This window comes from Ranitomeya variabilis, chromosome 5 (assembly GCF_051348905.1).
Source record: "Ranitomeya variabilis isolate aRanVar5 chromosome 5, aRanVar5.hap1, whole genome shotgun sequence".
NCBI classification, from domain to species: Eukaryota; Metazoa; Chordata; class Amphibia; order Anura; family Dendrobatidae; genus Ranitomeya; species Ranitomeya variabilis.
In genome coordinates this window covers 197,138,008-197,157,183 of record NC_135236.1, presented here as the reverse complement: position 1 = coordinate 197,157,183, position 19,176 = coordinate 197,138,008, and the positions used below count along the sequence as shown (strand labels likewise).

General features: G+C 40.1%; 1 protein-coding gene across 5 annotated transcripts in view; it reads right to left on the bottom strand.

Annotated features, from left to right (window-relative positions):
- Nucleotides 1-19,176, bottom strand: part of FBN1 (fibrillin 1) — a 408,947-nt gene that overhangs the window by 166,151 nt on the left and 223,620 nt on the right. For all 5 annotated transcript variants that reach the window (XM_077263717.1, XM_077263719.1, XM_077263721.1 and 2 more), the window contains 4 exons: nt 16,922-17,062; nt 8,350-8,469; nt 6,784-6,909; nt 4,417-4,539 (listed from right to left, as the gene is read on the bottom strand). In XM_077263717.1, coding sequence (XP_077119832.1) covers nt 4,417-4,539; nt 6,784-6,909; nt 8,350-8,469; nt 16,922-17,062 — 510 coding nt within the window. The remainder of the gene's footprint in view (nt 1-4,416; nt 4,540-6,783; nt 6,910-8,349; nt 8,470-16,921; nt 17,063-19,176) is intronic.

Genomic DNA, 19,176 nt, shown 5'->3' with positions numbered 1-19,176 from the left:
CCTAGAATTCAGCCTTCTGATCAGATCAAGTGTAACTTGTAGCTTCATTGCACCATACAAGCAATAAAACTATTCCCAATTATTCATTGCTTACATGTTTCAAAATGGAGTATGGTTCTTAATCATAGCTATTATAGCATTACACCAAAATGCATATGCAGTTGCTAATTGGAAATGGTTTCACTAACAAAGATTTTAGACTTATTTACTGTAAGTGTTGAAATCATTAACATAAAGCTTAATGAAATATTATAGAGGCTTTGCGAACACCACATCTTTTAAACTCAGACGAACACAGCAAGTTTTCCAAGCAGAGGTCACTTCAGGAACCTCTAGCGATTTTTTTCCTTATGTGTCTTGTATATTCTTTTCAGTCATTTCCTGAGTGTTTTTTGGACATTCTTTTCAACCAGCAATTTTTTGGAAAGTTTTCATGTGTTTTTTTTTACTTTCTGGTTGTTTATTTTCACCCCATTGATTAAAGTAAAACCACTAGTGTTTTTTTTAAACAAAAACAATGGCAAAAAGCTCCAAAAGAAGCCTGGGAATCTTCCGAACATCTTTTGAGCTTTCCCATTGAATTGCAGGTAATGTATTTTAACATCCTGGTGGCTTTGGCTTCCAAAAGTGGTTAAAAGACATTCAAAATCCTGAACATATGAAAAGCAAGTCGTTTTTCCATAGAAATTCATAAGGTCATTATTTTGAGCATTTTCTGATAGTTTTTTCAGGCAGAATATGCTTACAAAATACATTGCGTACACATAGCTAAAAGCTAGAACACATAATGCAGTTTTATGCAGTTTTTAAAAAGGTGCTTTCACAACTTTTGACCTTATAAATTGTACATTCCTGCACATCGTAGGAAAAATGTAGGTAATGTGCTAAATTTCTTATTATTCATCAGGGCATTTAAATGGGGTTGTCCACTAATATAACAACCCCTTCTCAATCTGAATGTTTGATGCCTATTAAATACAAACATCTATACTCATCATCCGCACCGGCGTCATTCCAGTGGTGTTGGCACTCGCATTCCCGTCTCGTGCGGTTGTTGTGACACGTGTACGCTACCCCCCATCATACTGGTGTCACTGTCCCTCTCTTCGGACGTATGAAACATCAACAGGAAACCAGAGCTGTGGCTGCCTCTGACTTAATTTGATGTTACTTTGTCCCAAGTCGGGGACAGTAACGCATTGATTGGGCGCATGGCTCATCTGTCACAACAACTGCACGAGAGACCCGGGAACGTGAATGCCGACACCGCTGGAACAGCACCTGCAAGGATGTTTTTATATTTAATGAGGGCAAACACTGAGATTGAGAAGGGGTTGTCCTAGTAGTGGACAACCTCTTTAATTTCTTTCAGCCCTGTGAGCGTGGCCTTTCAACCTACTATAACACTGTTAAACTATAAAAAAGACGCATAATGAGAAGGAAAAGATGACCACAGTTCTGACCAAAGTGAAACACCCATTGAGCAGGTTGGAACAATTTCTAATGTGGTCATGTGAGGCTTTATCTGTCACCGTGCTGACAACGCCCGTCCTGATCTACTCAATGGATATTTCATCTCCTTTTTCTTCCTATGCTGTGTCATAGATGGATGAAAGTCCGCCCCCACAGAGCTGAAATGAAACATCCAGTTGAGTTATAATCTGAATGTGTATTCTGACATCTCACTGTGCACGTAGTTTGTCTTGTCTTGAGCAAGTCTGAGTTGAGCTATTTTTTTAAGACTGGATCCCAGGTTGAAGAGGCAGACGGGAAGGGGAAGAAGTGTCTCACAAGTGGAGAAAGAAGCATTTGTCTCTGACAAGATATATTACAAGGTTTCTTATATCTGCATGTATTATTGATCTCTGCAAAGTCTGTTGAAAGTACAGTTCTGTTTTAAGTGTCTGTCATATAAAGAATACAGAACTCATGTCATTTTAATTATTTGGCAATTATTACAGAACAGACAACTATAAATGACAATGCACATGTGCACTCACTTATAAATACCCTAAATGTCTAAACAAATGAAGAATCTGTTCTTCTCGAGTAGTAGCATCGTTAATAATGACAAATATGACTTATGTAATGCACATGTTATTACAGCCAAATCAATCTGGTTTTCTGTAATGCAATGGCAAAACAAATACTTTGTAAGGAACAATACAGAGTGACCACAATTACTTTGGCTGCATATAGAACTGCACTCATGTTTGTGTTTTGATGGGATAATATTCTAAAGACCAAAAAGTTGTTTTTTTGGGTCTTCAAAACCATATTCCCAGAAGACTAAAAACCACAATGTCACATATACAGTAAAATAGCTAGTGTCTACAGACTGCCCATTGTACATGACATGCTGAATTCAAATGCAAGCTGTAATGCTGGGTGGAAAAAAAGATTTATGTGCCACCTCAGCCATGAAGAATCTGAAGGGCTTCCACAAAGCATTTGTTGTGGTAGACTAGTGCTTAGTTAATACAAGATGCTGAAAGCAGACTTAGAATGAAGCAGTCAGGGGAGAATGTCACATACTGTATCACTAGTATAGGAACTAAGGCCAACATTTTAGGAGACTGGTTTCACAGCAGGAAATTTAGAGAGGACCTGTCAATAGGTCAAAAGAGCCAGTTTTTGCTCTTATTTTATTCCTGTTACTCCCCTGTTGTTTTTTTCTTTTCTTTTTTTTTTATCCTCCATATGGTTCTAGAGATAGGGATCTTTTTACACACTGCTAATTTTTATAGGCTTCACCCAGGTTGAGATACTCAAGGGACTCTCTGAGGACTTGTCTTGAGACTTCTTTGCATTAAACTCTACAAATAACATTATTTTAATGCTTTCAAAAGTAGAATTGTTAATAGTTTATTTTCATTAATTAACAAAATGCAAAGTGAGTGAACAATAGAGAAATCTATATAAAATCAATACATGGTGTGAGCTTCCTTTGCTTTCATACCAGCACTTGGTGAGTCCAAGAGATGACATGGCCCCCACAGAAGCCTGATCAACATTATGAAATCTGTGCAAGACTACATGAAGAGACAGAAGGGTTTGCACAAACCTAAATTCACAGAACATCGGTGGTTAGTTTTCCAACATGTTTGGAACAACCACCCTGTCGAGTTACTGTACTTCAAAAACTGTGTACAAGTCCCAAGAAGAGTTGATGCTTTTTATATTGTCCACTTACTTTGCATTTTGTTAATTGATAAAAATAAACTATAAACACTTCTTTTTTTTAAGTATTCTTACTTAGCTGCATTTTTTCCACACTTGCCAAAAACTTTTGTAATTGGCGGTGGTTATTATGCTTTTTTAGTCTAGAGCTTTACCAGTTTCCCAAAGCATTTGTGAGGTGTACCATGTTTAACGAACACCTTTGCATCCATATAATAACAATAATGATAATAATATAAGGCTGGATTTGTGCATTGTGAGGGAAATTTAATAATGTATGTACACCAGATTAAAATTGTAAATTGCACCTGAGTTTAGCTTATGATATTTGTGCCACTTTTGATATAGAAATGTGCAAAATATTGAAGAAGCTCAACCCCCATTGATTTCTTCTGCTCAAAAGTGGGTCTAGCTAGCTTATTTCTAAGTTTAGACATATCTTAAGAAAAAATGTGAATCTATCTCAAAAATATTGGCACAAAGCAAGCCAATTAATATGTAGTTTAAAAGGGTTATCCAGGTTTGGCGCATAACTCTGCAGTCATTCAGTGTAACCACAGACTTGTGAATCCTCACATCACATTCAGCACGCACTGTCAGGATTTTAAGCCCTTTTCTTAGGACGGGCCGCAGCGAAGGCGTGACACCACAACTCGTCTACTTTTAATGAGCTGTGGTGTTCTCTAGGGCTGCGTTCATACGATGCATTTTTGGTATTTTATGCCGTGTATTTTCTAAAAAATGCAAGTCACCTGGTTTAGTTAATGGGTGCAGAAATGCTGCAGAAAATGTGCACCATCAAAATTTCAGTAGAAGCTCGTCATGGGAACTTGTCCTAAGGCAAAAATCTCACTCCAATCCACTCCACGCATGAGCCTCTGCATGAATCAATAGCGTCAGACTCCATCACACCCCTTCATCTAGAACAGCCTGAATATCACCAGTTTTGATGAACTGGGGCCAATGTGTCTTAGTTTCTAACATTTTGCTGCTTTTGAGGGTCTCAAGTCTGTATTTCTGTAACTAGGAATAGGTACCAAAAAAGCGAAAGAGAGAAAGATCCCTAATGTCTTCATTCCTTCATATTCTGGCAGCTGTTACTGAACAGTAATTTCGTTTGGAAAACTGCTTGATTGTAATTATTCTCCTATTACACATTTCGGGTGGAAATACATTGTTTCAATGCAATGTTTCTGCAGTCACTATATCCTCAGCAATTGGGTGCTTGATACATACCTGTGCAAAAACGTCCATTAGATGCAAGCTGGAAGCCAGGTTTGCAGATGCATTTAAAACTTCCATCCTCATTAATGCACATTCCATTTAAGCACATGTTCTTCACACTACATTCATCCATATCTGAAAAAAAAATGCATATATTTGTCAGTAGAAAGCTTCCAAAATAAAAAATAACTGAGATCTCTAAAATACCTTTTTTGGGAGGCATCCAAAAGCTAACCTCTTTTGTACATGCATACTCAGTGACGGACTGGGATTCCATAAGCCCACCAATAATATTTAATATTGACTCTGGGGGCCCTTTGTTCAGAATGCACGCAAATATTACATTACCCTCATTCACAAAATTACCTATGAGTTTATATAATAGTAAACTGAGTAGTTTGTTGAATGAATAAAGAGATGTTGAGTGTATTGTGCCAACTACTACTCATATATAGGGGGGGTAGAGCAGTCCTGCACAGGGCCCGCCGGGAGATTCACCTGTTCTCCTGTGGGCCAGTCTGAGCCTGTGTATTCTAACTAGTTGCTTAATGTTGGTTGCTGCTTTATATTCTTTAACACAAAGACCTAAAAATAACATTGTTGTTTTCTTTTGGACATACATACTTTTCGGGGAGTCCGCTGATTATGCTTTCAATTAAAGTTCAGTACGAATACGGTAATAGTAAGAATGTTGAAAAGATAAAGGTTATTTAGGAGAAAGGTCTTCTAGGTTATCTAGGGGAATCTTCTGTTCATGCTTTATATTACACAATAGCTTAAAAACTTCTAAACGTTTTCCTGCTTTATACAGTAGCTTTTTTAATGTCAGTGATGCCATCATGTTATATTACAGCACCCAGCCTCATGCCATCGCATTCAGGGCTATCTGACAGCTTTCACTACTCCCACTATTGTACAGTGAAAGGAAGGTTTTCCTGAAAACTTGTAAAAATGCCAATCTTCCAAACACTATTGTTTTCAATAACAATGTGATTACTTCCTAAATACATTGCACCTTCTTTCTGGGAAACTTTGATAATCTAATTTCCTTTGCTGACCTGTATCCAGAGCTATATTTGCTTCCAGCATGCTAAAAGGTCAAGGCAGTAAAATCAGTTGTAGTGATATTTAGACTGCATCATATCAGTACCAATATTATTAAAAATATAACATTGAGTATCAGAAAATGCTAGAGAAAGGTAAAGAACAATGAATAGGAATACTATTTGAAACCCATGGGCAAACATTATGGGGGAAATTATCATGGCAGGAATTTCTTAATCCAGTTTTGATGTTATCTTCACCAAATATTTACATATAACATTTTTGTTCAATGCTCAATTTCCAGTTTTATGACACCCCCAACTGGAGTGAGAATTAGGGCTTTCTAAAAAGTTAAAATTCATAATTCTGTCTTACAATTTATTTGCACAGAAAACCATAATCAGCTCTCAACGTTCCAAAAATGGATGTTCTCCAGCACCAAAGGAAAGTAGTTAAAACTTACCTTTAATCATATAGGCTAATAATTGTCAGAATGTGAACATATTAAAAAAACTTACAAAGCTTACGAGTTTAGGGTAGGTTTATAAACCTAGGTAGATGGATAAACCTACTTGAAAAGCGTAAACATTATGGGTTTTCTTAATATGTGCACATTCTGCCAATTTTTTATGCTATATGATTAAAGGCTAAGTTTTAACTATTTTCCTTTGGTGCTGGAGAACATCCCGTTTTGGACCATAGAAAGCTATATGACCTGGAAGCCAGACCAGTGCATACTCCATGTACCACACCCAGACCACAGACTGTCCACCTTGGAAGTTTCCTAGGATACTTATCTCTAACACCGTAAACTGAATTGACACTTTTTCTAATTTTGTACATACCCAGATTCCATTCACATTTTTAAAAGATGTGAGAACAGTGTAAAATAGCTAAAAGTCGCAAATTTTGAGGGAAAAAATAGGCAATAACATTTTGGACATTCGACCCTCAAAATCTGGCACAAAAACCATAATGAATTGTCCGCCTTGTGCTGAAAGTGAGAGTTAAGGTCCATTTACACTGAAAAATGATCATGAATGAGTGATCCTAGGAAAGCTCACTTTCCAATAACCTTACAGTGTAAACAGGCAAATTAACGAAAAAAACACTTGCTCATCAGGTGACCTGATTTTTTGTGCTGTATCGTTCTTGGCAGTGCATGGTCCAGTGTAAACAGGACATTTGCTGCTAAAAACAATGGCAGCCTATGTGCACAGAACACTCTATTACAGATCATTCAGTGAGCTCCTTTAGAGTGACATTTGTAATAAGTGACGATAACTAGAATTGTAATAGAAAGTAAAGCATAAGTCATAAAAATGAAGAGGTTACCTTGACAATTCTTCCCATCAGGTGATACTTGGAAGCCTGCATTACACACGCAGTGGAAACTGCCATCCGTGTTCACACATCGTCCATTGTTACAGATACGACCATTTTGTAAGCACTCGTCAATGTCTAAAAAAATAGTATTTTTTATCAACAACACAAACACCATCAAAAGGTACACACAGGCAACAGAGTTCACCTTAACAAGACAGTACAGAAGCCATTAATTGAAAATTTAACATTTTGAAGAAACCCTTCTACACATAAAAATGAAAAATTGCACAGACATTATTTATTATATTAAAGGAATTCTTCTAAATATATCCACCAGTCAGTCATAGCACTAAAACCTGACAGGAGCAGACAACATTGATTATATTGTTATAAAGGCACATGCCTATGGCAGCAAGTGAATAGTCAGTTCTTGAGGTTGATATGTTGGAAGTAGGAAAAATGAGAAGTGTAGGGAGCTGAAAAAGACTACGTTATGATAACAAACAATTTGATAAGAGCATCGCCAAAAAATGAGTTCTTGTTTGGTAGTCCAAGAATGTAAAGCTGGTGACAAGGTCATGGATGCCCAAACTTCATTGATGTACATGGATAATGAATGCTAGACCATCTGCACCAAACCCACAGAAAAACATGGCATGTGCAAGTGCAAGTGGGTCAGTTTTCTGTGACAGTGATGGCATCAGTTTGCACTTTGGGAAGAACCATACTGTAGGAAATGTTCTGCTACGAAACCTTGGCTCCCATCATTGATGTGGATTGTTACTTTGACTTGTACCAACTACCTAATTATTTTGGAAGATTAAGTACAACCCTTTGTCACAACAGTATTCCCTAACAACAATGGCCTTTTCTAACAAGATAATACACAATGTCATACTGCAAAATTTGTTCAGGAATGGTTGAAGGACATGACAAAGAGTTCTAGGCATTAATTTGACCTCCATTTTCCCTCGATCTCATCAATACAACATCTATGGAATGTGCTGGAAAAGCAATTCTGATTCATGGTGGCCCTGCCCCACAATTTATGGGATTTCATGGATCTGCTGGTCAGATATTAGTGCCAGATACCACAAGACACCTTCACAGGTATTGTGGAGGTTATGTTTTGGTATGTCTGAGCTTTTTGGCAACAAAAGGGGGGCTCACATAATATCAGGCAGGTGTGTTTAAAGGGAATCTATCAGTAGGATCAGCCCTCCTAAACTGTCTATATGGGTTGTAGGTCATAGGATACTGAACAAAATGATACCTTGATATCTGTGATCAGATATCTTATTCCAGAGAAATCCACATTATTCTTTTATGTATCTATTCAGGACTATGTGCCAGACACGGATCAATATGAGAATCTACCTCCAGAGATTATTTTAAATGAATGGGGGCATCACTAATCTTGACAGCAGTTGTTTCCAATACAAAATCTGTAACCAGCCCTCCTGTTTTAATTGCACTAGTGTCTATACTTTCTGTACCAGTGATTATACTACATAAGTACTATAGCACAGAGCCATATATGAATCTCCTTAGCTATACAGTCCAGTTATTCCATACCTCTGCATTCTGTTCGGGTTGATGTACTCTGGAACCCGGAGTGACACTGGCAAATGTATGATCCCTGGGTATTTACGCATTCAGCATGAAGGCAGGGGTTTCTTTCACACTCATCAACATCTAAAATGTATAAAATATGTAGGAGAAAAATTAGGGCAATATCAATATAAGACATAGATTGCAAATTACATTATTAAAGCATAGTTAAATATTTTGCAATTATTTTTATTGTTTTTGGCATTACTATTACTGGAGGCCAAAGTGCATATTAAAATAGACTCCATGAGCATGAAAATCAGAATAGTTCCATTGTCTTTATGTCAATTCCACATTTTCTTATGAAAGTAATTTGTTGAAGGTGGCCTGGAATACATGATAGCTCTGTTCTATGCACCCACATGTTGAAAACACTCTTCGGGTTGTTTTCAACAGCCTTCCTCCTTCTTTTAGCTTAACAAAAAATGTATTAAAAAGAATCAAGTAATTTCTGAAATATTCTCGTGGACATCAATTAAGTTTTTCAAGAAGACAATAGTCAAGAGAACCAGGAGACCGATAAGACCCTGTCTGTCATGAATCCCAATGGCTAGGGATAGCAAGGGACAAGCAAAGTAATACAAAATATCGGACGAGCTCTAGGGTGATGGAACCTGGGCTGACCGCTGCCCTACGCCTGACAAACGCAACTAGAGATAGCCAGGGAGCGTGCCTACATTGGTTCTAGACGCCACGCACCAGCCTAAGAGCTAACTAGTACTGCAGAGAAAATAAAGACCTCACTTGCCTCCAGAGGAATGAACCCCAAAAGGTATAGTTGCCCCCCACATGTATTGACGGTGAAATGAGAGGAAGGCACACACATAGAGATGATATATATAGGTTCAGCAAATTGAGGCCCGCTGTAAACTAGAAAGCAGAACGATACAAAAGGGGTCTGAGCGGTCAGCAAAAAACCCTAATCAAAAAACCATCCTGAGATTACAAGAACCCATGTGCCAACTCATGGCACATGGGGAGAACCTCAGTCCACTAGAGCTACCAGCTAGCATAGAGACATAATAAGCAAGCTGGACAAAAAAACCAACAACTGAAAATCAGCACTTAGCTTATCCTGAAAGACCTGGGAGCAGGTAGGCAGGAACCAAACAGAGCACATCTGAATACATTGATAGCCGGCAAGGGAATGACAGAAAGGCCAGGTAAAATAGGAAACACCCAGCCTCTGATGGACAGGTGGAAACCAAAGGCCGCAACCCACCAAAGTCACCCAGTACCAGCAGTAACCACCAGAGGGAGCCCACAAACAGAATCCACAACACCTGTCAATCTCAATGACTTATTGTAAGTAGGTTGGATGTGAAACGAATGTAGGAGATTTCGGTAAACCAGAGTGTTGGTTGGGTGGTGCTAATGTTTCACTATAGAATAACTTTGTTGAATATCTCTTACGAGTTTTACTTACTGAAGCTAGAAACACAACGGGAATAAAAATAACATTTTTCGTTAGTATTTTTGCCCATTTAGAGATATGACATAGAAAGGGGAATTCCTTAAAATATACTCAGAAAGAATGCAAATCCCAAGGATTAAACTGCATTCCTTTCATATTCTTAAACCCAAGTAACAGACAAAAATTCTCCTGGCCACTATTCGAAGCATCTATTTTCCTTTTAACAACAAAAATAATTTGTGGTTAAAAACATAAATTCAGTCAAAATACCTAAAGGCACATTTTAGGTAACTTATTCATTTCTTTTTACAAAGAAAGCTAAGAATACATTAGATGTGCATAAAAAGTCCACAATCTGGAAAAAAGATCAAGACTCAGTAAGACTGTCGCTCATTCATAATTCTATCCCTTAGGTAAATAGGTAGCGCTTTCTAGTCAAACATTCTTCCTAAATTGAGCTGACATTCATCTTCACATTGCTCGCAGAGTTGTTTCACTAGATAAATAATTTACAAACTGCAATTCTGGCCTATTTTGTGCAGATTAGGTGTGAGTCAATCATTATTGTCACAAAATCATCCTAATAGAATCCTTTAGTGTGTATCCTGCATCTGCTGTCCTTCTATTTTATACACTATGGTTTGTAAAAGTCAAATTTGGATTAAAAATATTTAGATGATTTGTATTTCATTTAAAACTAAAGACTTTATCTTATGCAATGCATTTGCGTGCTGTATACGAAGTAATCAATATGCTTCAATGCATTTGGCACCATTTAATTTTCCTGCTTATCAACTCATAGATTTTTTTATAAGCTGTCTGAACATCTTTTTATACCCATGGCAAGTAGATCAACAGTAGATCCCTAAATAAACATAATGGATCCAAGAGAGGAAAAAAGAGGAATTAAACTATACATAAAGCAAATAAACTGAATTTTCTATCTTGCATTTGATTGCATTAGAAAATGTCCTACAATATTGCATGTCAATTTGACCTAATTGGACCGTGGGGTACTCGGGCCGGGTCCGACGGTTCTTAAAGGGGGTTATCACGGCAGCAGTGACTCGGTCTGTGGCCCTGGGCATCCAATAATAGTAATGAAATTAAAGGGGAATAAAGTTTATGGGGAGATTGTTCGTGACGCCACCTGTGGTGTTCGGCAATGATAATACGGCCAACGCTGCAGTTCAGATCCACTGGGGCAGTTGGTGACGCAGCAGAGTTGGTACAGCTCTCCACGGGTAGAGCTAGGCCCCAGGGCAGGCATAGGGTTAAAGTCAATAATGGCGAATGTTGTGATTCAGGGCAGGTGACACAGTAATAATTCAGAGGACATAGCAGGGTGCATTTCCCACAGTTTACTCACAGTTCTTTATGCAATCCCCAGCCGGGTACTGTGTCCTCCAGGTCTGTGGGCCAGTCAGCTCTCAGGTAATTTGGGGTACACTTTGCCAGAACCCCCTTCTTATGGCCCTTTCCTGGCCGTCTCACTGCACTGGCTCTCGCCTCTCCTGCCCTGCGCCTTCACACACAGTGTCCCAAGCCAGCAGCCTCGGGTCTTGTCGGGCGACATACTCCTGGTCCCCTTGATCCTATGTGGCTGACTTTTCGGCGAATGTGTCTGGTTGTGGCTGTGGCACGTACAGTTCCCACAGCCTCTGGCTTGCTAACTGAGCCTTGTAGTTCTCCGCTAGTCTGGAGGCCGGTTCCCCCACTGCGACCTGGTCCCTCCACCCAACTACGGTCAGATTGGATTCAGGCCCCATGGGTGGATTCCTCACTACCCGGACCCCTTCTTTCCTTCCGTCTCACTCTCTGGAACTTTTCTCTCTTTGTCCTCTGGTGCTGGATTGAGCTCTTCACTCCTCAAGTCCCCAGCTCCAACTGTCTAACTCTCTAACTAACTCCTCCCTCTTGTTTCCATGACAACTCCACTCTCTCCACCCACACCCTCTACCTAGTTCCCTCCAGGTCTATAGAGGTCTAGTGTTGGATGCTAGTGTGTGGGTACTGGGTAGTGTCCCCTCCTTACCCGAGAGCGGAGTACTACACCTCTGGCTGAGGTGCAGTACCTCTGTGGCGACTGGACCCTCAGGGGCGCCACACATGCAGTGCAGTGTGAGTCTATTATTATACTCACCTAAAGCTCTCTCCCCGGTGTCCAGTACCGTTCTGCTCCTCTTCTCAGTGACGTAATCTCTCTGAAAATACTCTAAATTGCACTGCACTCTGTGTGATCCGGAAATGTTTTTTACAATATGAGCCTATGGAGGGTCAGAATGAGTCTCTAAAGGCTTTCACTGTAAAAGAGACTTCTGGCTCACACATAGAGTATAGAGTGAGCCGACTAGTCTAAAGTGCGGTGACTTGACTGAGAAGAAGAGCAGAACGGCCCAGGATCCTTGAGAAAGCGCTGGTAGGCGAATATATTAATACACTCACACTACATTACATTCACATATACACATATTTAATAAAAATATATAGATGGAAGTTCCTCTTTAAGTTACCAATATATACTAGTATAAAAATATGAATATCCATATGCCGTGATAGAAGTGAACATTCATATATTACTGATAGATCTGTTTAAATAGGATAAATGAATTTATGTATGCATTTATTTATATTGATATAACTTTTCCAATGATGGATATGCCAAAGAAAGATTAAAAAAGGTGCTCATTCCAACCCTGGGTACATATTCCTAACATTCTTAAAAAGCACAGGTAGAGTTGAGTGCCCAGTAAAAGTGTCAAGCAACCAATGTTCCAAAGAGAAGTTTCCTAGGATACAGTTTATGACTTGGCATCCTGTGTCTCAAAGCATGACTCACCACAAAACTTTTGGACTCAACAATGCTGTTTATGAACCAACATTCTCAAGTATAAATTCCACACACTTCCAAATGCATTACACAAACATTTCACCAGCGCCGGATTCACAATGCCCGCGGCATTTCAGCTTCTAACAATAAAATGATCTTTGCTTTCACAGTGACTTGTACTTTGGTTGGCAATCGACATTTTCCATTCGCAAAGAAACCATAAAATATTTCAAGGCTGATGACTCTGGCATATGCTTAGATGAGGATTTTAATTTTTGTTACCATGTCGGTATCCTTCTTGTCCTTTGCCTGTTCTTTAGTTTCTTTTTAACTTTTGTTTCATGTTAAACTACTTATTGTATTATATTCTCATAGTGCAGCTCCACGTGAAAAAAACGAAAATCCGGTGATCAGATGTACTTGCCTCCAAAGTTTAACTTGATTGTACAGCACTGTTTCAAAGATTCCTGTTCTCAAAACCAAAAATGGAGCCTGTGCTGACCATAAAACTATAACTAAGCAACACTGGCATGTTGAAGCATAGAACATATTCTGAATGCAAAATGTACTGGTAATATCTTTTTTACATTGTCAGCATTGTGGCTCAGTGGTTAGCACAGTTGCAGTGCAGCTCTGGGGTCCTGGGTTCAATTCCCAAAAAGAACAACATCTGTAAGGAGTTTAGGTATTTGTGTGAGTTTCCTCCCAAACTCCAAAGGCATACTATTATGTATTTAGATTCTGAGCCCGAATGGGGACAGTGATGAGAATACCTGTAAAGTGTTGTGGAATACGATGGTGCTATAGTAAAAAATAAAATACCGTAGCGCATTGCTCAATTGTCATCTTGCCATAATCTGCAGTGGCTTTATCTGTGGTCCAGAAATGAACAAGGGCACTAAATATGAGACGGTGCTCAGCAAGTAGAACTTCTAGATCACATATTTAAAACTCTGGCCTGCGGTTCAAATCTGGCCTGCAGGGTGAGTATATTTGGCCCGCAATGCCAGGCAGGTCCCCCGAGTACATTTGGCCTGTGACACTGGGTGGGTCACCCACTGGGTGGGTCGCCCACCCGTGTAGCTGGGTAAGTGTCCCGCCCAGCATCGCACTTTCAACTATATCGGCACCCTAGATGCCAATACAGTTAAAAGCAATGATGGAGGAGGGAGAATCTTTTCACTTAATTCACGCTATATGTCTGACATCTCAGTGCAGTACCGAGGTGTGCAGAGGATCTGAAGACAATACGAAGAGAGCAGAGCAAAGGGTGGAGCTAGCAGAAGAGAGTATTTTTTTTTTTTAATGTGTAGCATATTGTACTGCATGGAGCACTGTGTGGGGGGACCCATTATACTGTATGGCACACTGTGTGGGGTCCTATTATACTGTATGGAGCATTGTGATGGAGGGCACTGTTATACTGTAAGGAGCACTGTGGTGGGAAGGCTGTTATACTATATAAAGCACTGTGGTGGTGGGGCCATTATACCTGATGCAGCACTGTGGTGGTGGGGCCCCATTATGCTGTATGGAGCACTGTGATGGTGGGGCCATTATTCTGTAAGTAAAACTGTGATGGGGAACCTGTTATATTGTATAGAGCACTGTGGTGGTGGGGCCTGTTATCCTGTATAGAGCACTATGGTGGGGGGGCCCGTTAGTCTGTATGTAGCACTGTGGTGGTGGCACCCATTATACTGTATAGTGCACTGTGTGGGGGGGTCCTGTTATACTGTATGAAGCATTGTGATGTGATGTGATGAGGGCACTATTATACTGTAAGGAGCACTGTGGTGGGGGGCTGTTATACTGTATGGAACACTATGATTGTGGGGGGGCCGTTATACCTTATGCAGCACTGTGGTAGTGGGGCCCCATTATACTGTATGTAGCACTGTGGTGGTGGCATCCATTATACTGTATGGAGCCCTGTGGGAGGCACACACAGTGCTCCATACAGTATTACGGGGGTCTCCCCACAGTGCTACATACAGTATAATGGGGCCTGCCCCCCACAGTTATCTATATTGTATGGAGCAACGTGGTGGGGGCCCGTAATAATGTATAGAGCACTATGGTGGGGGGGCCTGTTATACTATATGAAGCACTGTGGTGGTGGCACCCATTATACTGTATGGATCACTGTGGGGGGGAGTAATAATGTATGGAGCACTCTGGTGCGGGACCCGTAATACTGTATGGAGCACTGTGGTGGGGGGCCCATTATACTGTATGGAGCACTGTGGTGGGGGGTCCATTATACTGTATACTTGCATCATACTCTATTATCTGTATTATTCAAGGTTTTTATTGTTATTACATATTTAAATTAGGCCATTGGGCCAAATGCTTTTTACTGCTCTTACATAACGTATTATAAGTGAGACTGCACTCTACAGGAGAGCTGGACAAGAGAGTGAGACTGCACTTTACAGGAGAGTTGGACAAGAGAGTGAGACTGCACTCTCCAAGAGAGTTGGACTAGAGAGTGAGACTGGACTCTCCCAGAGAGGTGGACTAGTGAGTGAGCCTACACTCTCCAAGAGAGTTAGATTAGAGAGTGTGACTGAACTCTCCAAGACAGTTGGAATAGACAGTGAGACTGCACTCTCCAAGACAGTTGGACTAGATAGTGAGACTGCACTCTCCAAGAGAGTTGGACTAGAGAGTGAGACTGCACTCTCCAAGACAGTTGAACTAGACAGTGAGACTGCACTCTCCAATAAAGTTGGATTAGAGAGTGAGACTGCACTCTACAAGACAGTTGGACTAGACAGTGAGACTGCACTCTCCAAGAGAGTTGGACTAGAGAGTGAGACTGCACTCTCCAATAAAGTTGGATTAGAGAGTGAGACTGCACTCTCCAAGACAGTTGGACTAGACAGTGAGACTGCACTCTCCAAGAAAGTTGGACTAGAGAGTGAGACTGAACTCTCCAAGACAGTTGGACTAGATAGTGAGACTGCACTCTTCAAGAGAGTTGGATTAGAGAGTGAGACTGCACTCTCAAAAGCAGTTGAACTAGAAAGTTAGACTGCACTCTCCAACAAAGTTGGACTAGAGAGTGAGACTGCACTCTCCAACACTCCAACAGAGTTGGACTAGAGAGTGAGCCGGCATTCTCACTCTAGTCCAACTGCAGAACTGCTCAAGTGACGATTGAGAGTGACACGTGGCACTCCCAGTGGTCGGCGCTCATAGCAAGTCAGCAATTCTGCTACATACAGGTGATCTGATCATCGCCTGTATGTAGCAGAGGCAATAAGGTTATGGCAGCTTCTAGTCTCCCATGAAGACTACTGAAGCATGCCAAAAGTAAAAAAAAAATGTTTTTAAAAATATAAAAAAAAAATATATATATATACATTCCCATTCACAATAAAAAAAAAAATCAAACCTACACATATTTGGAATCACCGCAATCAGAATCACCCGATCTATCAATATAAAAAACAATTAACCAGATTGCTAAACGGCGCAAAGAGAAAAAAAGTCAAAACGCCAAAATTAATTTTTATTTGGTCGCCGCAACATTGCATTTAAATGCAATAACGGCGATCTAAAGATCGTACCTGCACCAAAATGGTATCATTAAAAACGCCAGCTAGGCACACAAAAAATAATCCCTCACCCAGCCCGAGATCAGAAAAAATGGAGACGCTACAGGTATCGGAAATGGCACTTTTTTTTTTTTTTGTAACAAACTTTGGAATTTTTTTCAGCACTTAGATAAAAAAAAGAACCTATACATTTTTGGTGTCTATAAACTCATAATGATCTGGAGAATCATAATGACAGGTCAGTTTTAGCATTTAGTGAACATGGTAAAAAAATAAAAAAAACAACTGTGGGATTGCACTTTTTTTTCTAATTTCAGTGTACTTGGAATTTTTTCTCATTTTCCAGTACACGATATGTTAAAACCAATGTTGTCATTCAAAAGTACAACTCATCCTGCAAAAAAATAAGCCCTCACATGGCCATATTGACAGAAAAATAACAAAGTTATGGTTCTGGGAAGAAAGGGAGCAAAAAACGAAAAAGCAAAAATGAAAATACCTCAGGGGGTTAAAACCAATAGATTTTGCAATATAAAAAAATATTTAAAAAAATCTAGAGGATGACATGAAGACAATAGCTGGCAAACCAAATTGGCGAATCAAATTGGTGTTGTATCTTATTCTTTTTTCTTCCATATATAAACCGTACCGACATCTTAACACTGATGTCTCAAAAATAAGAACTTGGAATATGAATGACACAAAAATAATAATAATAAGACCGCATACCTATGCATTCTCCTCTCCCATCTAAGTGAAATCCTGTGTTGCATTCACAACGATAGCTTCCAGGAGTAGGGATGCATCGACCATGTATACAGAGGTTCCGGTACAATAAACAGTAATCTTGTGTAAAATTTAATGAGGTCACTATTGAGAGAAAAAGGGACAAAACAAATATTATACATAATATAGTGAATAATTAATGAACAATAACGGAAAAAAGAAGGACTGTATTTCACCCCAATCTCATCTCATCTTCTCCCCTAGAAATCTTACTCACAGACCTGCAAAAAGATAGATTACAAGAAATCAACATGAGGGACCCTCAAACTCATTATCTGTTTTACCTGTGTTTGCCTATGGCACGATGTGGTGGACACAAAAAGGCATCACATTGTGTATAGGAGCTATACATGGGGGGGAATCAGAGGACATTATTACTATACATGGGGGACTCAGGGGACATTATTACTATACATGGGGGGGAATCAGAGGACATTATTACTATACATGGGGGACTCAGGGGACATTATTACTATACATGGGGGATTCAGGGGACATTATTACTATACATGGGGGACTCAGGGGACATTATTACTATACATGGAGTACTCAGTGGACAATATTACTATACATGGGGGGACTCAGGGGACATTATTACTATATATGGGGGGCCTCAACGGACATTCCTACTATACATGGGAGTGACTCAGCGGACATTCTAACTATACATGGGGGACTCGGGACATTATTACCATACATGGGACTGACTCAGGGGAAATATTACTATACATGGGAGGGACTCAGGGGACATTATTACTATACATGGGGGACTCAGGGGACATTATTACTATACATGGGAGTGACTCAGTGGACATTCTTACTATACATGGGGGGACTTGGGACATTATTACTATACATGGGAGGGACTCAGGGGACATTATTACTATACATGGGAGGGACTCAGGGGACATTATTACTATACATGGGGGGACTCGGGACATTATTACTATACATGGGAGGGACTCAGGGGACATTATTACTATACATGGGAGGGACTCAGGGGACATTATTACTATACATGGGAGGGACTCGGAACATTATTACTATATATGGGGGGACTCAGGGGTCATTATTACTATACATGGGAGGGACTCGGAACATTATTACTATATATGGGGGGACTCAGGGGTCATTATTACTCTACATGGGAGGGACTCAGGGGAAATATTACTATACATGGGAGGGACTCAGGGGACATAATTACTATACATGGGAGGGACTCAGGGGACATTATTACTATATATGGGGGGACTCAGGGGTCATTATTACTATACATGGGAGGGACTCAGAGGACATTATTACTATACATGGGAGGGACTCGGAACATTATTACTATATATGGGGGGACTCAGGGGTCATTATTACTATACACGGGAGGGACTCAGGGGACGTTATTACTATACATGGGAGGGACTCAGGGGATGTTATTACTATATATGGAAGGGACTCAGGGGACATTAATACTATACATGGGGGGACTCAGGGGACATTATTACTATACATTGGGGGACTCAGGGGATGTTATTTCTATACATGGGAGGGACTCAGAGAACATTCTTACTATACTTGGGAGGGCCTCAAGGGACATTGTTACTATACATGGGAGAGACTCACGGGACATTGTTACTATACATGGGAGGAACTCAGGGGACATTGTTACTATACACGGGAGGAACTCAGGGGACATTATTACTATACATGGGATGGATTCTGGTGACATTATTACTATACATGGGAGAGACTCAGGGGACATTATTACTATACATGGGAGTGACTCAGCGAACATTATTACTATACATGGGAGGGACTCAGGGGACATTATTAGTATACATGGGGGCCTTAAGGGATGTTATTACTATACATGGGAAGGACTCAGCGGACATTATTATTATACATGGGGAGACTCAGGGGACATTATTACTGTACATAGGTGACTCAGGGGATGTTATTACTATACATGGGAGGGACTCAAGACATTGTTACTATACATGGGAGTGACTCAGCAGACATTATTATTATACATGGGAGGGACTCGGGACATTATTAGTATACATGGGGGGCCTCAAGGGATGTTATTACTATACATGAGAGGGACTCAGAAGACACTGTTACTATACATGGGAGGGACTCAGGGGACATTATTACTATATACAGGGGGACTCAGGGGTCATTATTACTATACATGGGAGGGACACAGG